At 48.7% G+C, this 17,244-nt stretch overlaps 1 protein-coding gene across 3 annotated transcripts in view; it reads left to right on the plus strand.

Moving 5' to 3' along the window:
* The first annotated feature begins 1,258 nt into the window (after nucleotides 1-1,258).
* Nucleotides 1,259-17,244, plus strand: part of phactr2 (phosphatase and actin regulator 2) — a 143,240-nt gene continuing 127,254 nt past the window's right edge. The window contains exon 1 of one of the 3 annotated variants that reach the window (XM_063055435.1): nucleotides 1,259-2,007. In XM_063055435.1, the coding sequence (XP_062911505.1) occupies nucleotides 1,965-2,007 (43 nt within the window). In that variant the 5' untranslated portion in view covers nucleotides 1,259-1,964. The remainder of the gene's footprint in view (nucleotides 2,008-17,244) is intronic. The other 2 variants (XM_063055433.1, XM_063055434.1) reach the window with 2 other exon arrangements.

Genomic DNA, 17,244 nt, shown 5'->3' on the forward strand with positions numbered 1-17,244 from the left:
CTGATAGGAAAGGAGAGTGGACCATGGGAGAAAGGGAGGGAGGAGGGGATCCAGAAGGCAGTGATGGGCAGGGGAGGAGGAGGTGAGAGGAGGGAGCCAGAATGGGGAAATGAAAAACAGAGAAAGGGGAGGGGAGGAATTACTGGAAGTTGGAGAAATCGACGTTCATGCCATCAGGTTGGAGGCTATCCCTACAGAAGATGAGGGTTACTCCTCCAACCCGAGTTTGGTCTCCTTGTAGCCGCAGAGGAGGCCATGGACAGACAGGTTGTAATGGAAATGGCGGGCCGCTGAGAGAGCCTGCATTTTGTGGCGGACGGGCTTCATTGTCACCTCATCCCATTCCCTCAGAATCAGGTCTACCATCACAGTTTTATGACAGCAGTACTGTGCAGGACATACCAATAATTACTATGACAGACCACACCTGGTATATTGTACTCAGGCCTGGTCGCCTCATTGTAGGAAGGATGTGGAAGCTTTAGAGAAGGTGCAGCAGAGATTTACCCGGATGCTGCCTGCATTGGGGAGCGTATCTTGAGAAGAAAGATTGAGTGAACTAGGGCTTTTTCCTTGAGAGTGAAGGAAGATGAGCTGTCACTTGATGGAGGGGTACAAGAAAATAAGAAGCAGAGATGGAATGGTCAACCAGAGACCTTTTCCCCAGGGTGGAAATGGCTGACAGGAGGGGGCATGTTTTTAAGGTGACTGGAGGAAAGTTTAGGAGGGATGTCAAAGGTAAGTTATTTATACAGAGAGAGTGGTGGGTGCGTGGTCAGGGGTGGTGGTAGAGGCAGATACGATAGGGGCATTTAAGAGACTCCTGGATGGTTGAAAAGCGGAGGAAGGGTTAGATTGATGTTAGAGCAGGTGAAAAGGGCGGTACAACATTGTGGGGGCGAGGGCCTGTATTGTTCTATGTAAGTTACAATATAAAAAATATTTTAATACATTACCTTTACTAAGAAATACTTTAAAAATTAGTAAGCAATGCAAAAAGAGAGCAAAATAACGAGTTAGCGTTGGCGGATTGACGGACAGTTCTGAAATCTGATGGCGGAGGGGAAGAAGCTGCAATGTGGGAGTGTGGCTTCAGACTCCCGGAACTGACCGCCATCTGTGTGGGAGAGCAACCCACCAGATCCCCGGTCAGGCTCTCCCCTCTCGCTTTAAGCCTGTAGTGTGCACTCCCTCCCCTCCCAAACCCACCTTTTCATGCTGGCTTTCCCCTTTCCTCCCCTTCCCAGTCCCGAGGAAAGGAGCTCGGCCGGAACCGTCGAATGTTTCAAAAACACGAGAAAATGTGCGGATGCTGGAAATCCAGAGTAACACGCGCAAAATGCTGGAGGAACTCAGCAGGTCAGGCAGCGTCTAAGGAAAGGGGTAAAGGGTGGATATTCCGGGCCGAGACCCATCCCCAGGACTCCCTTGACTGTTTATTCATTTCCATAGATGCTGCCTGACCTGCTGAGCTCCTCCAGCATTTTTTGGTGTGTGTTTGAACCTGTGCCCTCTACTTTTAGACTCCCCCTACCCCCGGGGGCGGGGGGGATACTCTACACTCGTGTCCACTGAAGCAACACCCTCACCCACTTCTCGCATTTCAGCAGCTCGCCCCGACCCAAAATCTTCGGAGTTTTCGCTCTCCCGGACTGAAGCACAACTTTTGATCAGAAGTTTTCAGAGTTTGTTCGGAGAGCCGTGCACCAGATTTGGGCACCCCTCCCCGTGCACTCTGACCCGCACGGTTAATCTGCATAAAACAAAGGCGAGGATTTGAGCGGAGCAGGAACAAGTGTCGGCTGTGTGAGGGAGGGACCGACCGACCCGAGCGGAGGCTGCCGCCGCCGCCGCCCCGCACCGTGCCGGTCTGCAGGGCACCGTCCGTTCCCCCCACCCCCCCGGGCCGGGACTGGCCGAATGCGAGAGCGGAGGAGAGAGTTCCGGGAGGCGGCGGGGAGAGGATGGGCCAGTCGCCGGTCTCCAGTGCCCCGCAGTCTGCCAGCGGTGAGTGAAGTTTAGTCCTTTCCGCACTCTTTAACTCCCTTCCTTTCCCCCTCTCCGTCCTCTCTCCCCGACCCCCTCTCTCCCCGACCCCCTCTCTCCCCGACCCCCTCTCTCCCCGACCCCCTTCGCCCTCAACCCTCTCCCCGACCCCCTTCGCCCTCAACCCTCTCCCCCATCCCCTCCCTCTGCTTCCCATCTCCTCTCTCGCCTCCCTGTCCCCCATCTTCCCGTCTCCACCCCACTCCTCCCGCGGTGGGCTGCTGGGCAGTGCGGCTGTTTGGGCTGGGAGGGCCCGATCCACGGTATCTCTAAATAAATCAATGAGGAATATGGGGAAAACACAGGTTAGATGGGCGGATAGGTCAGCGGGAATGAGGCAAGCGGCGTGGAAACGGGACCGTTCAGCCAACTTGTGTCAACTGTGTTGGTCTCTGCCGTTTCTTTGGATTCATCAGTTACGTGGAAAGGGGAGCCTACTTTCTCTCCATACCGTACTGGCCTGGCATATTGGCATACTGGCTTGTGGGTTTTGATTAATTCATAAAACATACCAGAATTAGGCCTTTCGGCCCAGTGATGTTGTGCGGATGGAACTGGACTCTCTCACGGTGGTGTCTGAAAAGAGGATGCTGTCTAAGTTGCATGCCATCTTGGTCAATGTCTCCCATCCACTACATAACGTACTGGGTGGGCACAGGAGTACATTCAGCCAGAGACTCATTCCACCGAGATGCAGCACAGAGCGTCATAGGAAGTCATTCCTGCCTGTGGCCATCAAACTTTACAATTCCTCCCTTGGAGGGTCAGACACCCTGAGCCAATAGGCTGGTCCTGGACTTATTTCATAATTTACTGGCATAATTTACATATTACTATTTAACTATTTAAGGTTCTATTACTATTTATTATTTATGATGCAACTGTAACAAAAACCAATTTCCCCTGGGATCAATAAAGTATGAGTATGAGTCTGCCCCCCCATTCCATCATGGCTTATACTTGCCCATCTCAACCGGATTCTCCCTTGTAACTTTCGAGAACCATACAGCACAGATACAGGCCCTTCAGCCCATCTCAAACACACTGTCCAAAATGTCTGTCATGGTGACACACCAGAGCCCGGGTCAGCACGGTAACGTTGCGGTTAGCATGATGCGTTACCACGCCAGTGATTGGGGTCCAATTCCTGTCTGTAAGGAGACTGTACGTTCTCCAGTTTCCTCCCACATTCCAAAGACAGACAGGTTGTAGGTAACGCAAACACGAGGAAATCTGCAGATGCTGGAGTTTCAAGCAACACACATAAAAGTTGCTGGTGAACGCAGCAGGCCAGGCAGCATCTCTAGGAAAATTCTAGGGAAGTTAGAAGGGTCTCGGCACAAAACGTCGACTGTACCTCTTCCTAGAGATGCTGCCTGGCCTGCTGCGTTCACCAGCAACTTTTAGGTTGTAGGTAAGTTATGTTAGTGCCAGAAGCGTGGTGACACTTGCGGTGTGACCCCAGCACGTGTTTGATCTGCGTTGGCCATTGACGCACAAATCAACACATTTCACAGGCATTTCAGTGTATGTGTGACAAATAAATCTAATCTTTTGAATTCAAGAGAGATGATGTTTCTGGCTGGGTGGCAGGATGGAAATGGATCTCTACCGAAGGGGTGTAAGGTGCTGCAGGTCACTCTCGGGCAAGGTGTAGCAATTATTTACCCCTACCCCACCCCGATCAGGGTCACGGGAAGCCACGGGAGCAGGTGGTGGGTGGTTGACTGAGCAGCTGGTGCCTATCACAAGTCCTGGTTATGTGACCACTGATGCCAGGCAGACAGTCTCTGAGGAGATCATGGCTGGGGTCACCCAATCTGTAAAGATGCTATTTAGAAGAAGGCAATGGCAAACCACTTCTGTAGAAAATTTGACAAGAACGATCATGGTCATGGGACCATGATCACCCGCATCATTTGACACGGCACATAACAAGTGAATGAATGTTTCTACAAAGTGACCTTTCATCAGGATTTCTAGGAGGACGAGAAACAAGGTGGTTCAAGGATCAACTTTATTCACCATTGACCTTTACATATTAAGAACTCATCGTGGCGTGATGTGCAACTTGTTTGCCTTCATCGGTCAAATTCTCAAGTAGAAAAGTCATTGCAGATGTAGAAGTCTTTGGCTGGACCATATCTGAGGTACTGTGTGCATTTCTGGTCTCCTTGTTACAGAAAGCCTGTGGAGTCTTTGGAGAAGGTGCAGAGCAGGCTCACCAGGATACTAGACATGAAAAAATCTGCAGATGCTGGAAATCCAGGGCAACACACAAAACGCTGGAGGAACCTGCAAGTCAGGCAGCATCTGTGGATCTATACTATCCTGCCTGGCCTGCTGAGTTCCTCCAGCACTTTGTGTGTGTCCACAATACTACCTAGATGTGACAATATTATCTATAAAGAGAGATTGGACCAATTTACATTGTTTCCTCTGCTGCGTCAGAGGCTGGGGGAAGACCTGATAAGAGGGTTATAAAATTATGAGAGACGTGGATAGGGAATTGGTTTATTATTGCCGCGTACCGAGATACAGTGGAAAAACTTGTCTTTAGGATCAGATCATTACACAGTGCACTGAGGTAGAACAAGGTAAAACAATAACAAAGTAGAATAAAGTGTAAAATCTACAGAGAGTGCAGTGCAGGTGAATGATAAAGTGAAAGATCATAATGAGATGGATAGTGAGGTCAAAGGTCTCTTGGATCATACAAGAGCTCTGTTCAATAGTCTGGTAACAGTGAGATAGGAGCGGGCCTTGTACCTGGTGACGTGCGCTTTCAGGATTTCATCTTCTGCCTGATGGGAGCGGAGAGAAGAGAGGATGTCCGGTGTGAGTGGGGCCTTTGATTATGTTAGCTGCTTTACTGGGTCAGTGAGAAGCGTAGACAGAGCCCAGAGAGGGAGGCTGGTTTCTGTGATGTGCTGAGCTGTGGCCACAACTCTCTGCAGTTTCTTGTGGGTGGGTGCAGAGCAGTTGCCGTACCAAGGTAGATGGCAGGGACTTATTCTAAGAGTAGAAATGAGGGCATAGGGTAAAGTTTAAAGGAGATGTATAGGACAAGTTTTGTTTTTTTATGCAGTGGTGGCTGCCTGTGAGTACTGCCGGGGGAAGTGGCGGAGTGGGTACAATCGAGGTCTTTAGATAGCCACATGAACATCACGATTCGAGACTGTTTAATGTCATTTCCAGTAAGGAGAATGAAATAATTGTTACACCAGATCCAATGCAGCACAAAAAACAACACAAAAGATAACAAGAACAATAATAATAGTGAATAAAACACAGTAAGATAGTTTGTATCCATTGTATGTCCATAAAGAGACAGGAAATAAAGTTGCTGGTGAACGCAGCAGGCCAGACAGCATCTCTAGGAAGAGGTACAGTCGACGTTTCAGGCCGAGACCCTTCATCAGGACTCCTGACGAAGGGTCTCGGCCCGAAACGTCGACTGTACCTCTTCCTAGAGATGCTGCCTGGCCTGCTGCGTTCACCAGCAACTTTGTATGTGTTGCTTGAATTTCCAGCATCTGCAGAATTCCTTGGGTTTGCAGGAAATAAAGTAGTGGGTGGAGGTGCTAGTCACCCTTGCTTCTTGGGGAAAGTAACAGTTTTTGAGCCTGGTGGTCCTGGCGTGGATGCTACGTAGCCTTCTCCCTGATGGGAGTGGGACAAACAGTCCGTGAACAAGGTGGGTGGGATCCTTCATGGTGTTACTGGACCTTCTCCAGCACCTTGCCGGCGGGTAGGCTGGTGCCAGGGATGCATTGGGAAGTTTTGAGTTGGGCAATGATGCAGGCCATGTGCAGGCAAACAGGATTAGTTTAATTTGGCATCCTCGTCAGCACAGATATTGCGGGCCGAAGGGCCGTATCCTGTTCTGTGTTGCTCTATATAACTCTAAGACGTTTCCACGAAGTTATGGTCACCCTGGTGAAAAGGGGATTAACGCAAAATGCTGGAGGAACTCAGCAGGTCAGGCAACATCTAGGGAAATGAATGAACAGCCATCGTTTCGGGCCAAGACACTTCATTATGATTGGAAAGGAAGGGGGAGGTTGCCAGAATAAATGGGTGGGGAGGAGGGGAAGGAGGATAGCTAGGAGGTGACGGGGGAAGCCAGGTGGGTGGGAAAGGTAAAGGCCTGGAGAGGAAGGAATGTGATGGGAGAGGTGAGTGGACCACAGGAGAAGGAGGAGAGGCATCGAAGGAGGTGATAGGCAGGCGAGAAGAGGTAAGAGGCCGGAGTGGGAATAGAAGAAGAGAGAAGAGGAATGGGGAAAAAAAAATCAATGTTCATGCCATCAGGTTGGAGGCTACCTGGATGGTATATGAGGTGTTGCTCCTCCACCCTGAGAGTGGCCTCATCCTGGCAGAAGAGGAGGGCATGAACTGGCATGTCAGAACGGGAATGGGGATAGAAATTAAAATGTTCGACCACTGGGGAAATTCAGTTTTTGGCCGATGAAGTGGAGGCGCTCGATGAAGCAATTCCCTAAATTACTTCAGGCTTCAATGTAGAGGAGGTTGGATGAGACACAATGGACAGCTCCAACAGATTCACAGGTGAAGTGTTGCCTCACCTGCAAGGGGGATGTGAGGTTGGCCAGCGCAGGTCTGAAGGAATTTTGAATAGTTGGTTCTCCGGATCAGCCGTGCATAGGGCTCGAAGGGCTGCTGAGACTGAGCCCAGTTACGTTCTGGGGTGACTCTCCCCTCAACGTGCATGTGGTGAAGGGATGTGAAAGAAAGGGTCTGGTAATACAGATACACCATTACTTTCGAGTGGCATCATGGGTAGATGGAGACGTGAAGATAGCTTTGGCACATTGGCCTTTGTAAATCAAAATGGTGAGTACAGGATGGAATGTCATATCGAAGAGGAGGAGGAGAAGATGGCGGCGCGACGCAGCTTGCGCGGCTACTCCGGTGAATGATAACTGTAATCTGTCAAGTAGGGTGCCGTGCACAATCCTGATTTGATGGAGACAGACGTGAGAGAACAGAGGAACATCTGGAGAAACTTCTGAAATGCCTTTTTCGCTGCTGTTACTGTGTGATCCAGAAGGAGGGGAAGGTCCTGAATCCTCGGCTTTGCTCGTTGCTCAGTGGCCGGGACAGGGTCGAAGCGCTCGGCAGAGATGGTGCTCGGTGTCGAAGGGCTGGTCAGAGGCTCGAAGTTTTCGGACGGTCTTGGAGTCAGCTGGGGTCGGGTGCTTCCAATGCATCGACAGTTGTCAGTGCCTGGAGGTTGATGGCAGAGAGAGTTTCTCCCTTCTGCCGCCTGCTGTCGGGACTATCGGGAGTTGATCGGAACTTTGAGATTTTTTTTTACCGAGCCCATAGTCTGTTTATCAAATTACAGTATTGCTTTGCACTGTTGTAACTATATGTGGTCTTGTCAGTGTTAGTCTTTGGTTTGTCTTTTTTTGTGATATCACTCTGAGGAACACTGTATCATTTCTTAAAGCATGCTTGCATTTCTAAATGACAATAAACGAGGACTGAGTGTCCTCATAATCTAAGAACGTTGTACGAGGTGACGGTGAGGACAATTTTGGAGTATTGTGCGCAGTTCTGATCATTTACCTGTAGGAAAGATATCAATAAGATTGAAAGAGTGCAGAGAAAATTTAAAGGATATTGCCGGGACTTGAGGACCTGAGTAAAGGGAAAGTTTGAATCGGTTAGGACTTTATTCTCTGGAGCAGAGGAGAATGAGGGGGATTTGATAGGGTTATTCTGAATTATGAGGGGTATAGTTCAAAGTAAGTTTATTATCAAAGTACATAAATGTCACCATATAATACCCTGAGATTCAAGTGGGCGTAAACAGTAAGTCTGTTATAGAACAATAACCATAATAATAAATAAGCAAAAAATATCAAGAACATGAAATGAAGAGAGCTTGAAAGTGTGTGCATTGGTTGTGGGAACATTTCAGTGATGGGTCCAGTGAAGTTGAGTGAAGTTATCTCCTTTGGTTCAAGGGCTTGATAGTTGAAGCATAATAGAAGTTCCAGAACCTGGTGCTGTGAGTCCTGGGTCTCCTGTACCTTCTTCCTGATGGCTGCAGCAAGAAGAGAGAGCGTGGCCTGAGTGGTGGGGGTCCCTGATGATGGATGCTGCTTTCCTGCGATGACATTCCGTGTAGATGTGGTACCTGTGATGGACTGGGCAGCATCTGCTACTTTCTGTAGGATTTTCTGTTCAAAGACATTGGTGTTTTCATACCAGGCCGTGATGCAGCCAATCGGTATACTCTCCACCACTAATCTATAGAAGTTTGTCAAAGTTTTGATGACGTACCAAATCTTCACAAACTTGTTTTTTTTAAAGAAAAGTAGAGGTGCTTTCTTTGTAATGGCAGTTCTGTGCTGGACCCCGGACAGATCCCCTGAAGTGATCACTCCGAGGAATTTAAAGTTGCTGACCCTCTCTGCCTCGATGAGGACTGTCTCATAGGCCACTGGTTTCCTCCTCCTGAAGTCCATCATCAGCTCCTTGGTCTTTCTGATACTGAGAGGTTGTTTCTGTGGCACCCCTCAGCCAGATTTTCAACCTCCCTCTTGTATGCTGATTCCTCACCACAACAGTGGTGTCGTCGCCAATTTGAATATGGCATTGGAGCTGTACTTAACCATACAGACAGGGTGAATGCAAGCAAGCTTTTTCCACTGAGGTTGGGTGAGACCAGAACTAGAGGTCATAGGTTAAAGTTGAAAGGTGACATATTTGAGTGGAACCTGAGGTCGAACTTCTTCACTCAGACGGTGCTGAGAGTGTGGAACGAGCTGCCAGTGGAAGTGGTGGTTGTGGGTTTGGTACCGACATTTAAGAGAAGTCTGGGTATGTACATGGATGGAAGGAAAATTAAGGGCCGTGGCTCATGTGTGGGTCAATGGGACTATGCAGAATTATATTCAGGCATGGACTAGATGGGCCAAAGGGCCTGTTTCTAAGCACTTGTTCTCCATGACGGTATTATTGGTTCAGAGAGTATGGCGTTTTCCCTGATGGTTCAGCAGCAACGTTTTCTATTTCTCTCGTGCCAGGAATGTCCCTTGGAGTTTCTAAGGACTACTGCCAGCATTAGCAGAGGAGGGGTTATGTTGTTAGCCAAGCCGCCAGCGTTCTGGGCCATTGATTCAGAGTTCAAATCCCACACGGCTACAGGGGGAATTTTCATTCAAGTAATTAAATAAATCTGAGTGTTAAAAATAAAAGCAGTTCTGTTGTGGTAACCATGAAACTGCTGGATTTTGTTTATTAAAAAAAACACATCTGGTTCAGCGAAGGAGAACTGCCTGTGGTGTGTGATGGACAACAGTTGATTAGGAGTTGCAGCAGCTTCCTCTGTTCCAGGGTAGTTAGGGGTTAGGCACTGGCATCGATGGCCAAGTCCTGTGAGTACAATCAAAGATTAAAGTTAGGGATCGGCTTGATTTTTCGTGTACAAATCGAAACATGGAGTGACAGTCCGAGAATGTGCTGCAGGCAGCACGCAAGTGTCCATGGGACTGAGAGGTAGGAGCAGAGTCGGGCCGTTCTTCCCACAGCCTGCTGCACCATTCCGTCATGGCTGATTTAGTATTCCTCTCAACCCCCTTCTCCTGCCCTCTCCTCGTCACCTTCGATGCCCCGGTTGAAGAATCTATCAACCTCTGGTTTAAAAATACGTAGTGACTTGGCCTCCACAGCCACCTGTGGCAATGAATTCCACTGACGTATTGCTAAAGAAATCCCTCCTTGTCTCTGTTCTAAAGGGACGTCCTGGTATCGCGAGGCTGCATCGCCACACTCCTGGTGCCAAATGGAGCATCCCCACAACTTGCTAACCCTTAACCCATACGTGTTTGGACTGTGGGAGGAAACCCACGTGGTCACGGGGAGAACATACAAACTCCTTGCAGACTGAGCGGGGAATTGAACCCTGATCTTCTAATCGCTGGCGCTGGAAAGCGTTACGCTTACGGCGGCGCCGCTGTGCCGCCCCTAATGAAGAGCACAGTTTGAACCACGGCAGCGAAAGGGCAGCGTGCAAAATGAAGTGACAGGCAGTCAGGTCAGCCTGGAGATGTTGAATGACAGGACACCTCAGTGATGGAACCGGTCATCTAAACACTGCCCTGCTGACAGTAACCCACTCGGCGATGGTGTAAAGCCGAGGCTTTAAAAGGCACTGGTCAAAGCAACACTCACAACACGCTGGAGGAACTCAGCAGGTCGGGCAGCGTCCGTGGAAACGAGTCAACGTTTCGGGCCAGAACCCTTCATCAGGACTGAAGAGGGAAGGGGCAGAGGCCCTATAAAGAAGGTGGGGGAGGGTGGGAAGGAGAAGGCCGGTAGGTTCCAGGTGAAAAACCAGTAAGGGGAAAGACAAAGGGGTGGGGAAGGGGAAGCAGGGAGGTGATAAGGCAGGAAAGGTGAAGAAAGGATAGGGGAAAACACAATGGGTAGTAGAAGGAGGTGGAACCATGAGGGAGGTGATAGGCAGCTGGGGGAGAGGGCACAGTGACATAGGGATAGGGGAAGGGAGGGGGAGGCAATTACCACAAGTTGGAGTATTCTATGTTCATACCAAGGGGCCGGAGACTACCTAGACGGTATATGAGGTGTTGCTCCTCCAACCTGAGGTTAGCCTCATCATGGCAGTAGAGGAGGCCATGTATGGACATATCTGAATGGGAGTGGGAAGCAGAGTTGAAGGGGTGGCTACTGGGGGATCCTGTCTGTTGTGGCTGACGGGGCAGAAGTGCTCGATGAAGTGGTCCCCCAATCTGCAGACTATTTTGTGTTTACAAAAGGCATTGGTCAAACTGCCAGCTGTACTTACGGCCCTCTGCAGCTTTTTCCCAATCTTGTACATTGGCTCCTCCATAACCATTGGGGCTGTTTACCCCTCTGATGGGACACCGGAACATTAGCCAGAGATGGAAGCTCAGGAGCACAAGTTCAAGTTTATTGTCATTCAACCATATCCATGTATATCACCAAACAAAACAACGTTCCTCCGGACTATAGTGCACAACAGTACATATAACTCACACATAACCCGTAAAGTAATATTACCACTAGTAAATTAACAAATAATGAGGTGCATTTATGACACAAGTTTAAAAGGTAAACAGTATAATGCTATGCAGCACACACAAAATGTTAGAGGAACTCAACAGGTCAGGCAGCATCTTATGGAAAAGAGTGAACAGTCGACGTTTTGGGCTGAAACCTTCATCGGGACGCGAAAGGAAGGAGGAAGAAGTCAGACTGAGAAGGTGGGGGGGAAGGGAAGAAGTTGTACAAGGGGGTAGGTGATAGGTGAAACTGGGAGAGGGGAGGGGTGAAGTAAAGAGCTGGGAAGTTCATTGGTAAAGTTCAAAGTTTAAGTTATTTTCAGAGTATGTGCATGTCACCACATACAACCTTGAGATTCTTTCTCTGTGGGCACAACAAATCTATAGAACAGAAACTCTAAACAGGATCAATGAATAACAACTTCTTCAAATGCAATTTTAAAAAAATTTATTCATTTATGGGATGTGGGCATCACCAGCTATGCAGCATTTATTGCCCATCCCTGATTGCCCTTGAAGGTGGTGATCCCCTTCTTGAACCCCTGCATTCCCTGAGGTGTAGGTACACCCCACAGGAAGGGAATTCCATGATTTTAACCCAGCAACAATGAAGGAACGGCGATGTGTTTCCGAGTCAGTTTGGTGAGTGACTGGGAGGGGGATTTCCAAGTGGTGGTGTTCCCAGGTATCTGCTGTTCTCGTCCTTCTAGATGGTAGTGGTCGTGGGTCTGGAAGGTGCTGCCTTAGGAACTCAAGTGTGTTGTTGCAGTGCATCTTGTGGATAATACACACTGTTTGTAAATGTAAGCAATAAATATGAGAGCATGAAATAACACGGTAAAGAGTCCTTAAAGTGAGACCATTGGTTGTAGAAACACCAGAAATAGAATGAGTGTAGTTATCCCCTTTTGTTCAAGAGCCTGATGGTTGTGAGGTAGTAACTGTTCTTGAACCTGGTGGTGTGAGTCCTGAGATACCTGTACCTTCTATGATGGCAGCAGTGAGAAAAGAGCCTGGTCTGGGTGGTGAGGATCTTTGATAGATGCTGTTTTTCTGCAGCAACATTTCATGTAGATGTGCTCAGTGGTTGGGAGGGTTTTACCCTTGACGTACTGGGCTGAATCCACTCACTTGTACGATCTTATGCTCAAAGGTATTGGTGTTCGCATACCAGGCCATAATGCAGCCAGTCAACACACTTTCCACCGCACGTATAGAAGTTTGTCACGGTTTTTGATGAGGGAAAGCGATAGAGGGCTGGAGAAGGGAGACTCAGATAGGAGACGGTAGAAGACCATGGAAGAAAGGGAAGGAGGGGGGAGCATCAGAGGGAGGTGATGGGCAAGTAAGGAGGTAAGGTGAGAGAGGAAAATGGGAATGTTGAGGGAGAGCAGTTACCGAAAGGTTAAGAAATCGGTGTTCATGCCACGAGGTTAGAGGTTACCAGGATGGAATATGAGGTGTTGCTCCTCCAACCTGAGTGTGACCTCATTGCAACAGCAGAGGAGGCCGTGGACTGACATGTCGGAACGGGAAGTAGAATTAAAGTGCCGGGAGATCCTGCATTTTGTGGCGGATGGAGTGAAGGTGCTTGATGAAGTGGTCTCCCAATCCACATCAGTCTCAGCATTGTGCAGGAGGCCATACAGGGAGCAGCAGATGCAGTATATGGCCCCAAAAGACTTGCAGGTGTCACCTGGAAGGACTGTTTGAGGCCCTGAATGGTAGTGAGGGAGGAGGTTCAGGGGTTTGTGTGGCACTTGCTCTGCCAGGAGGGAGACGAGTGGGGAGGGATGAGTGGACAAGAGAATCGTGTAGGGAGCGACCCCTGTGGAAAGTTGGGGCGGGGGGCAGAAATGTGTGCTTTGTGATGGGCTCCTGTTGGAGATGGCGGAAATTGTGGAGAATTATGTACTGGGTGCAGAGGCTGATGGAGTGGTAGGTGAGGATAAGAGAAACCCTATCCTTGGTGGGGTAGCGGGAGGATGGGATGAGAGGGCTGACCAGCGCGAAATGGAAGAGAGGTTGATGAGGGCAGCATTGACGGTAGAGGAAGGGAAACCCCTTTCTTTGAAGGAAGACATCTCAGTTGTTATGGAATGAATAGCCTCATCCTGAGAGCAGATGCAGTGGAGATTGAGGAACTGAAAATAGGAATAGCATTTTTACAAGTGACAGGATGAGAAGACATATACTCAAGATGGCTGTGAGAGTTGGTGAGTTTGTAAAAGATATCACAAGATAGATGGCTTCCAGAGAAATCGAGAAAGGGGAAGGAGGTGTCAGTAATGGACCAGGTAAATTTCAGGGCAGTGAGGAAGTTGGAGGCAAAGTTGATGAAAGTCGACAAGCTTTGCATGTGTGCAGGAAGCAGCACCAGTTCTGCCGTCGATATAGCAAGGGAAGAGTTGGGGAGCGATACCAATGCAGGATTGGAACATGGACTGTTTGCCACTGGGGCTTCATGTGCGTTGAGATCCGGGTGGTGGCTGGGAATTCAGTAGTCTGTCGGCCTGGGGGAAGAAGCTGCTTCCCATCCTAACAGTTCTTGTCCTAATGTTCAGGTACCTCTGGGTCAGAGAGATTGTTGGATGGATGGGAAGGATTATTAGCAATGAAGTGCACCTGATATTGTATCTTGGGTGGGTGGGGGAGAAAAAGACTCAATTGTCCTCCCAGCAGACCTCACAATCCTTTGTAGAGTCTTGCAGTTGGACTCCTTGCAATTTGTGCAAGAGCTTGTGACCTCCTGACTCAGTCTGACGTGCCTTCCACCACGTCTCCGCTACGCCAGTGCCCGTGCTGCAACTTACATAATATTCGGGCTGTGACTACAGGATGTGACCCCATTTACTGCTGAGCCAGAGACTTCCTTGCGTTGTCAAAATGAAACAGTCAGCAGAGTTCCTGTTCCGGTAGCACCTTGCACGTTCTTTTTGGGACTGGCAATGGAGCACGGCTGACACACAGTAGGAATTGTTCGTAGCATCTGAATTAAATGTGACTCTGTAGAATTCATTGCCACGGGTGGCTGTCGAGGCCAGGTCATTGGGTATATGTAAAGTGGAAGTTGATAGGTTCTTGATTAGTCAGAGTAACAAAGGTTACAGGAAGAAGGGAAGAGAATAGGTTTGAGAGGAATAATAAATCAGCCATGACGGAATGGTGGATCAGATGGGCCATATAGTCTAATTCTGCTCCTATGTCTTTTGGTCTTTCATACAGACTGATTGAAATGTATTTGGAGATACAGCCCAGAACAGATCCTTCCATCCCAGCAAGCCAATGATCTTTCACCTCTGCCTAATCACAGGGCAACTTGCAATGACCAATTAATCTACTACCCTTCAGACTGTGCAAGGAGGCTGGTGCTTCGTGTGGTTATGGGGAGAATGTACAAACCTCTTCCAGACAGAGTTCAATCCCAGCACTGAGCTCCGACCAAGCAATTGGCACAACCCTATTACAGCCACGCTACCGTGGCGCCCCATTGCTGGTTGAGTGGAATGGGCTGAACAGCCTAATTTTGCTTCCTTTTATAGGAAGGATGAGGGTGTCCCTATAATGAAACGTTAGGGTGCAAAGAAGATTTACCTAGCAGATCTCCCAGTGGTCACCTACGCTGTGTCCGCCAGAGAAAGCAGCATCTCCCAGTGGTCACCTACGCTGTGTCCGCCAGAGAAAGCAGGATCTCCCAGTGGTCACCTACGCTGTGTCCGCCAGAGAAAGCAGGATCTCCCAGTGGCCACACATTTTAATTCCACATCCCATTCCCATTCTGACATGTCTATCCACGGCCTCCTCTACTGTCAAGATGAAGCCACACTCAGGTTGGAGGAACAACACCTTATATTCCGTCTGGGTAGCCTCCAACCTGATGGCACGAACATTGACTTCTCTAACTTCCGCTAATGCCCCACCTCCCCCTCGTACCCCATCCGTTATTTATTTATATACACACATTCTTTCTCTCTCTCTCTCCTTTTACTCCCTCTGTCCCTCTGACTATACCCCTTGCCCATCCTCTGGGCCCCCCCCACTTGTCTTTCTTCCGGGACCTCTTGTCCCATGATCCTCTCGTATCCCCTTTTGCCAATCACCTGTCCAGCTCTTGGCTCCATCCCTCCCCCTCCTGTCTTCTCCTATCATTTCAGATCTCCCCCTCCCCCTCCCACTTTCAAATCTCTTACTAGCTCTTCCCTCAGTTAGTCCTGACGAAGGGTCTCGGCCCGAAACATCGACAGTACCTCTTCCTAGAAGTGCTGCCTGGCCAGCAACTTTGATGTGTGTTGCTTTACCTAGACCCCAGCTGGATTCGAGAAAGGTTTCTGAGGATAGGTTCAGCGAGCTGGGGCTTTTCTCTTTGGAGCGAAGGAGGATGAGAGGTGACTTGATAGAGATGTACAAGATGATCAGAGGTGGAGATCGAATGAGAGCAGGATTCCCTCAAGGTTAACTTGTAGGTTGAGTCAGAGGTATGGAAGGTATATGCAGTGTTAGCATTCATTTTGAGAGGGCTAGAATATAAAAGCAAAGATGTAAAGTTGAGGCTTTAAAAGGCATTGGTCAGACCACAGTTGGACTATTGTGAGCAGTTTTGGGCCCCTTATCCAAGAAAGGATATGCTGACACTGGTGACGGTTCAAAGAGGTTTATGAAAATAATTCCAGGAATGAAAGGGTTAACACATGAACGTTTGATGGCTTGCTGGAGTCTGAAACAATGAGCGGGGGGGGGGGAATCAATAAAGTGGAGGTGGAGAAGATATTTCCCACTGTGAGGGGTGGTGGTGGAGTCTAGACCAGAGAATACAGCCTCAGAAAACAAGAATGTCCCTTAAGAACAGAGATGAGAAAGAACTTCTTTAGCCAGAGAGTCAGTGGAGTTAATTGCCACAGGTAACTGTGGAGGCCATGTCATTGAGCGTATTGGAGGTGGAGGTGGAGGTTGATAGGTTCTTGGATAGAGGGGCGCCCTTTCAAAACAGAGATGCAGAGAAATTTCTTTTGCCGAAGGGTGGTGAATTTGTGGAATTTGTTGCCACGTGCAGTTGTGGAGGCCAGGTCGTTGGGTGTATTTAAGGCAGAGATTGATATATTCCTGATTGGACACGGAGTCAAAGGTTACAGGGAGAAGGCCGGGAACTGGGGTTGAGGAGGAGATAAGAAAAAAAGGATCGGCCACGATTGAATGGCAGTGCAGACTCGATGGGCCAAATGGCCTAATTCTGCTCTTATGTCTTATGGTCTTAAGGCAGAGGTTGATAAGTTGTTGATCAGTACGGGAGTCAAAGGTTACAAGGAGAAGGCAGGGGAATGATGTTGGAGGGATAATAAATCAGCCGTGATGGAACGGTGGAGCAGACTCGTACTAAGAAGCTCGAGAGGCCAGCTTCAGTTCCCGCTGACAGATTGATGAGCCCACTCCCTGGAACTCTGACTCGGAGCAGCTTGAACGGGTAGGGAACGATCAACATCAGAGAGCAACGAGAAGGTGAGGCTATCAGCTCCGGAACAAAGATAACATTCAGACTTTCTGATAGAGGGGATCCCACTTAAAGTGAAATTAATTAAAACCTGGTGATGTTTTAATGTTATCAGCTGTCAGAAGTAATTGGTGAATAATCCTGCTTGGTGTTCCAAGACATAGGAGGAGAATTAGGCCATTCGGCCCATCATGTCTGCTCTGATATTCCATTATGGCTGATTTATTATCCCTCTCACCCCCATTCTCCTGACTTCTCCCTGTAGTCTTACTGATCAAGAACATATCAACCTCTGCATTAAATACACTCAATGATCTGTCCTCCACGGCCACCTGAGGCTACAAATTCTGCAGATTCACCACTCTCTGGCTAAAGAAATTCTTCTTCAACTCTATTCTGAAAGGACATCCCTCTATTCTGAGGCTGTGCCCTCTGGTCCTAGACTCACCCCACTACAGGAAACATCCTTTCCACACCCACTCTATCTGTGGTCCTAGACTTCCCCACTTTGGGAAACATCTTCTCCATGTCTGCTCTATCTAGGCCTTTCAATATTTGATAGGGTACAGTGAGATCACCCCCAAATGGACGTCCTTCTATTCTGAGGCTGTGCCAGTGATGATTTCAGTGGGG

Source organism: Mobula hypostoma, chromosome 8, assembly GCF_963921235.1.
Source record: "Mobula hypostoma chromosome 8, sMobHyp1.1, whole genome shotgun sequence".
Lineage (NCBI taxonomy): Eukaryota > Metazoa > Chordata > Chondrichthyes > Myliobatiformes > Myliobatidae > Mobula > Mobula hypostoma.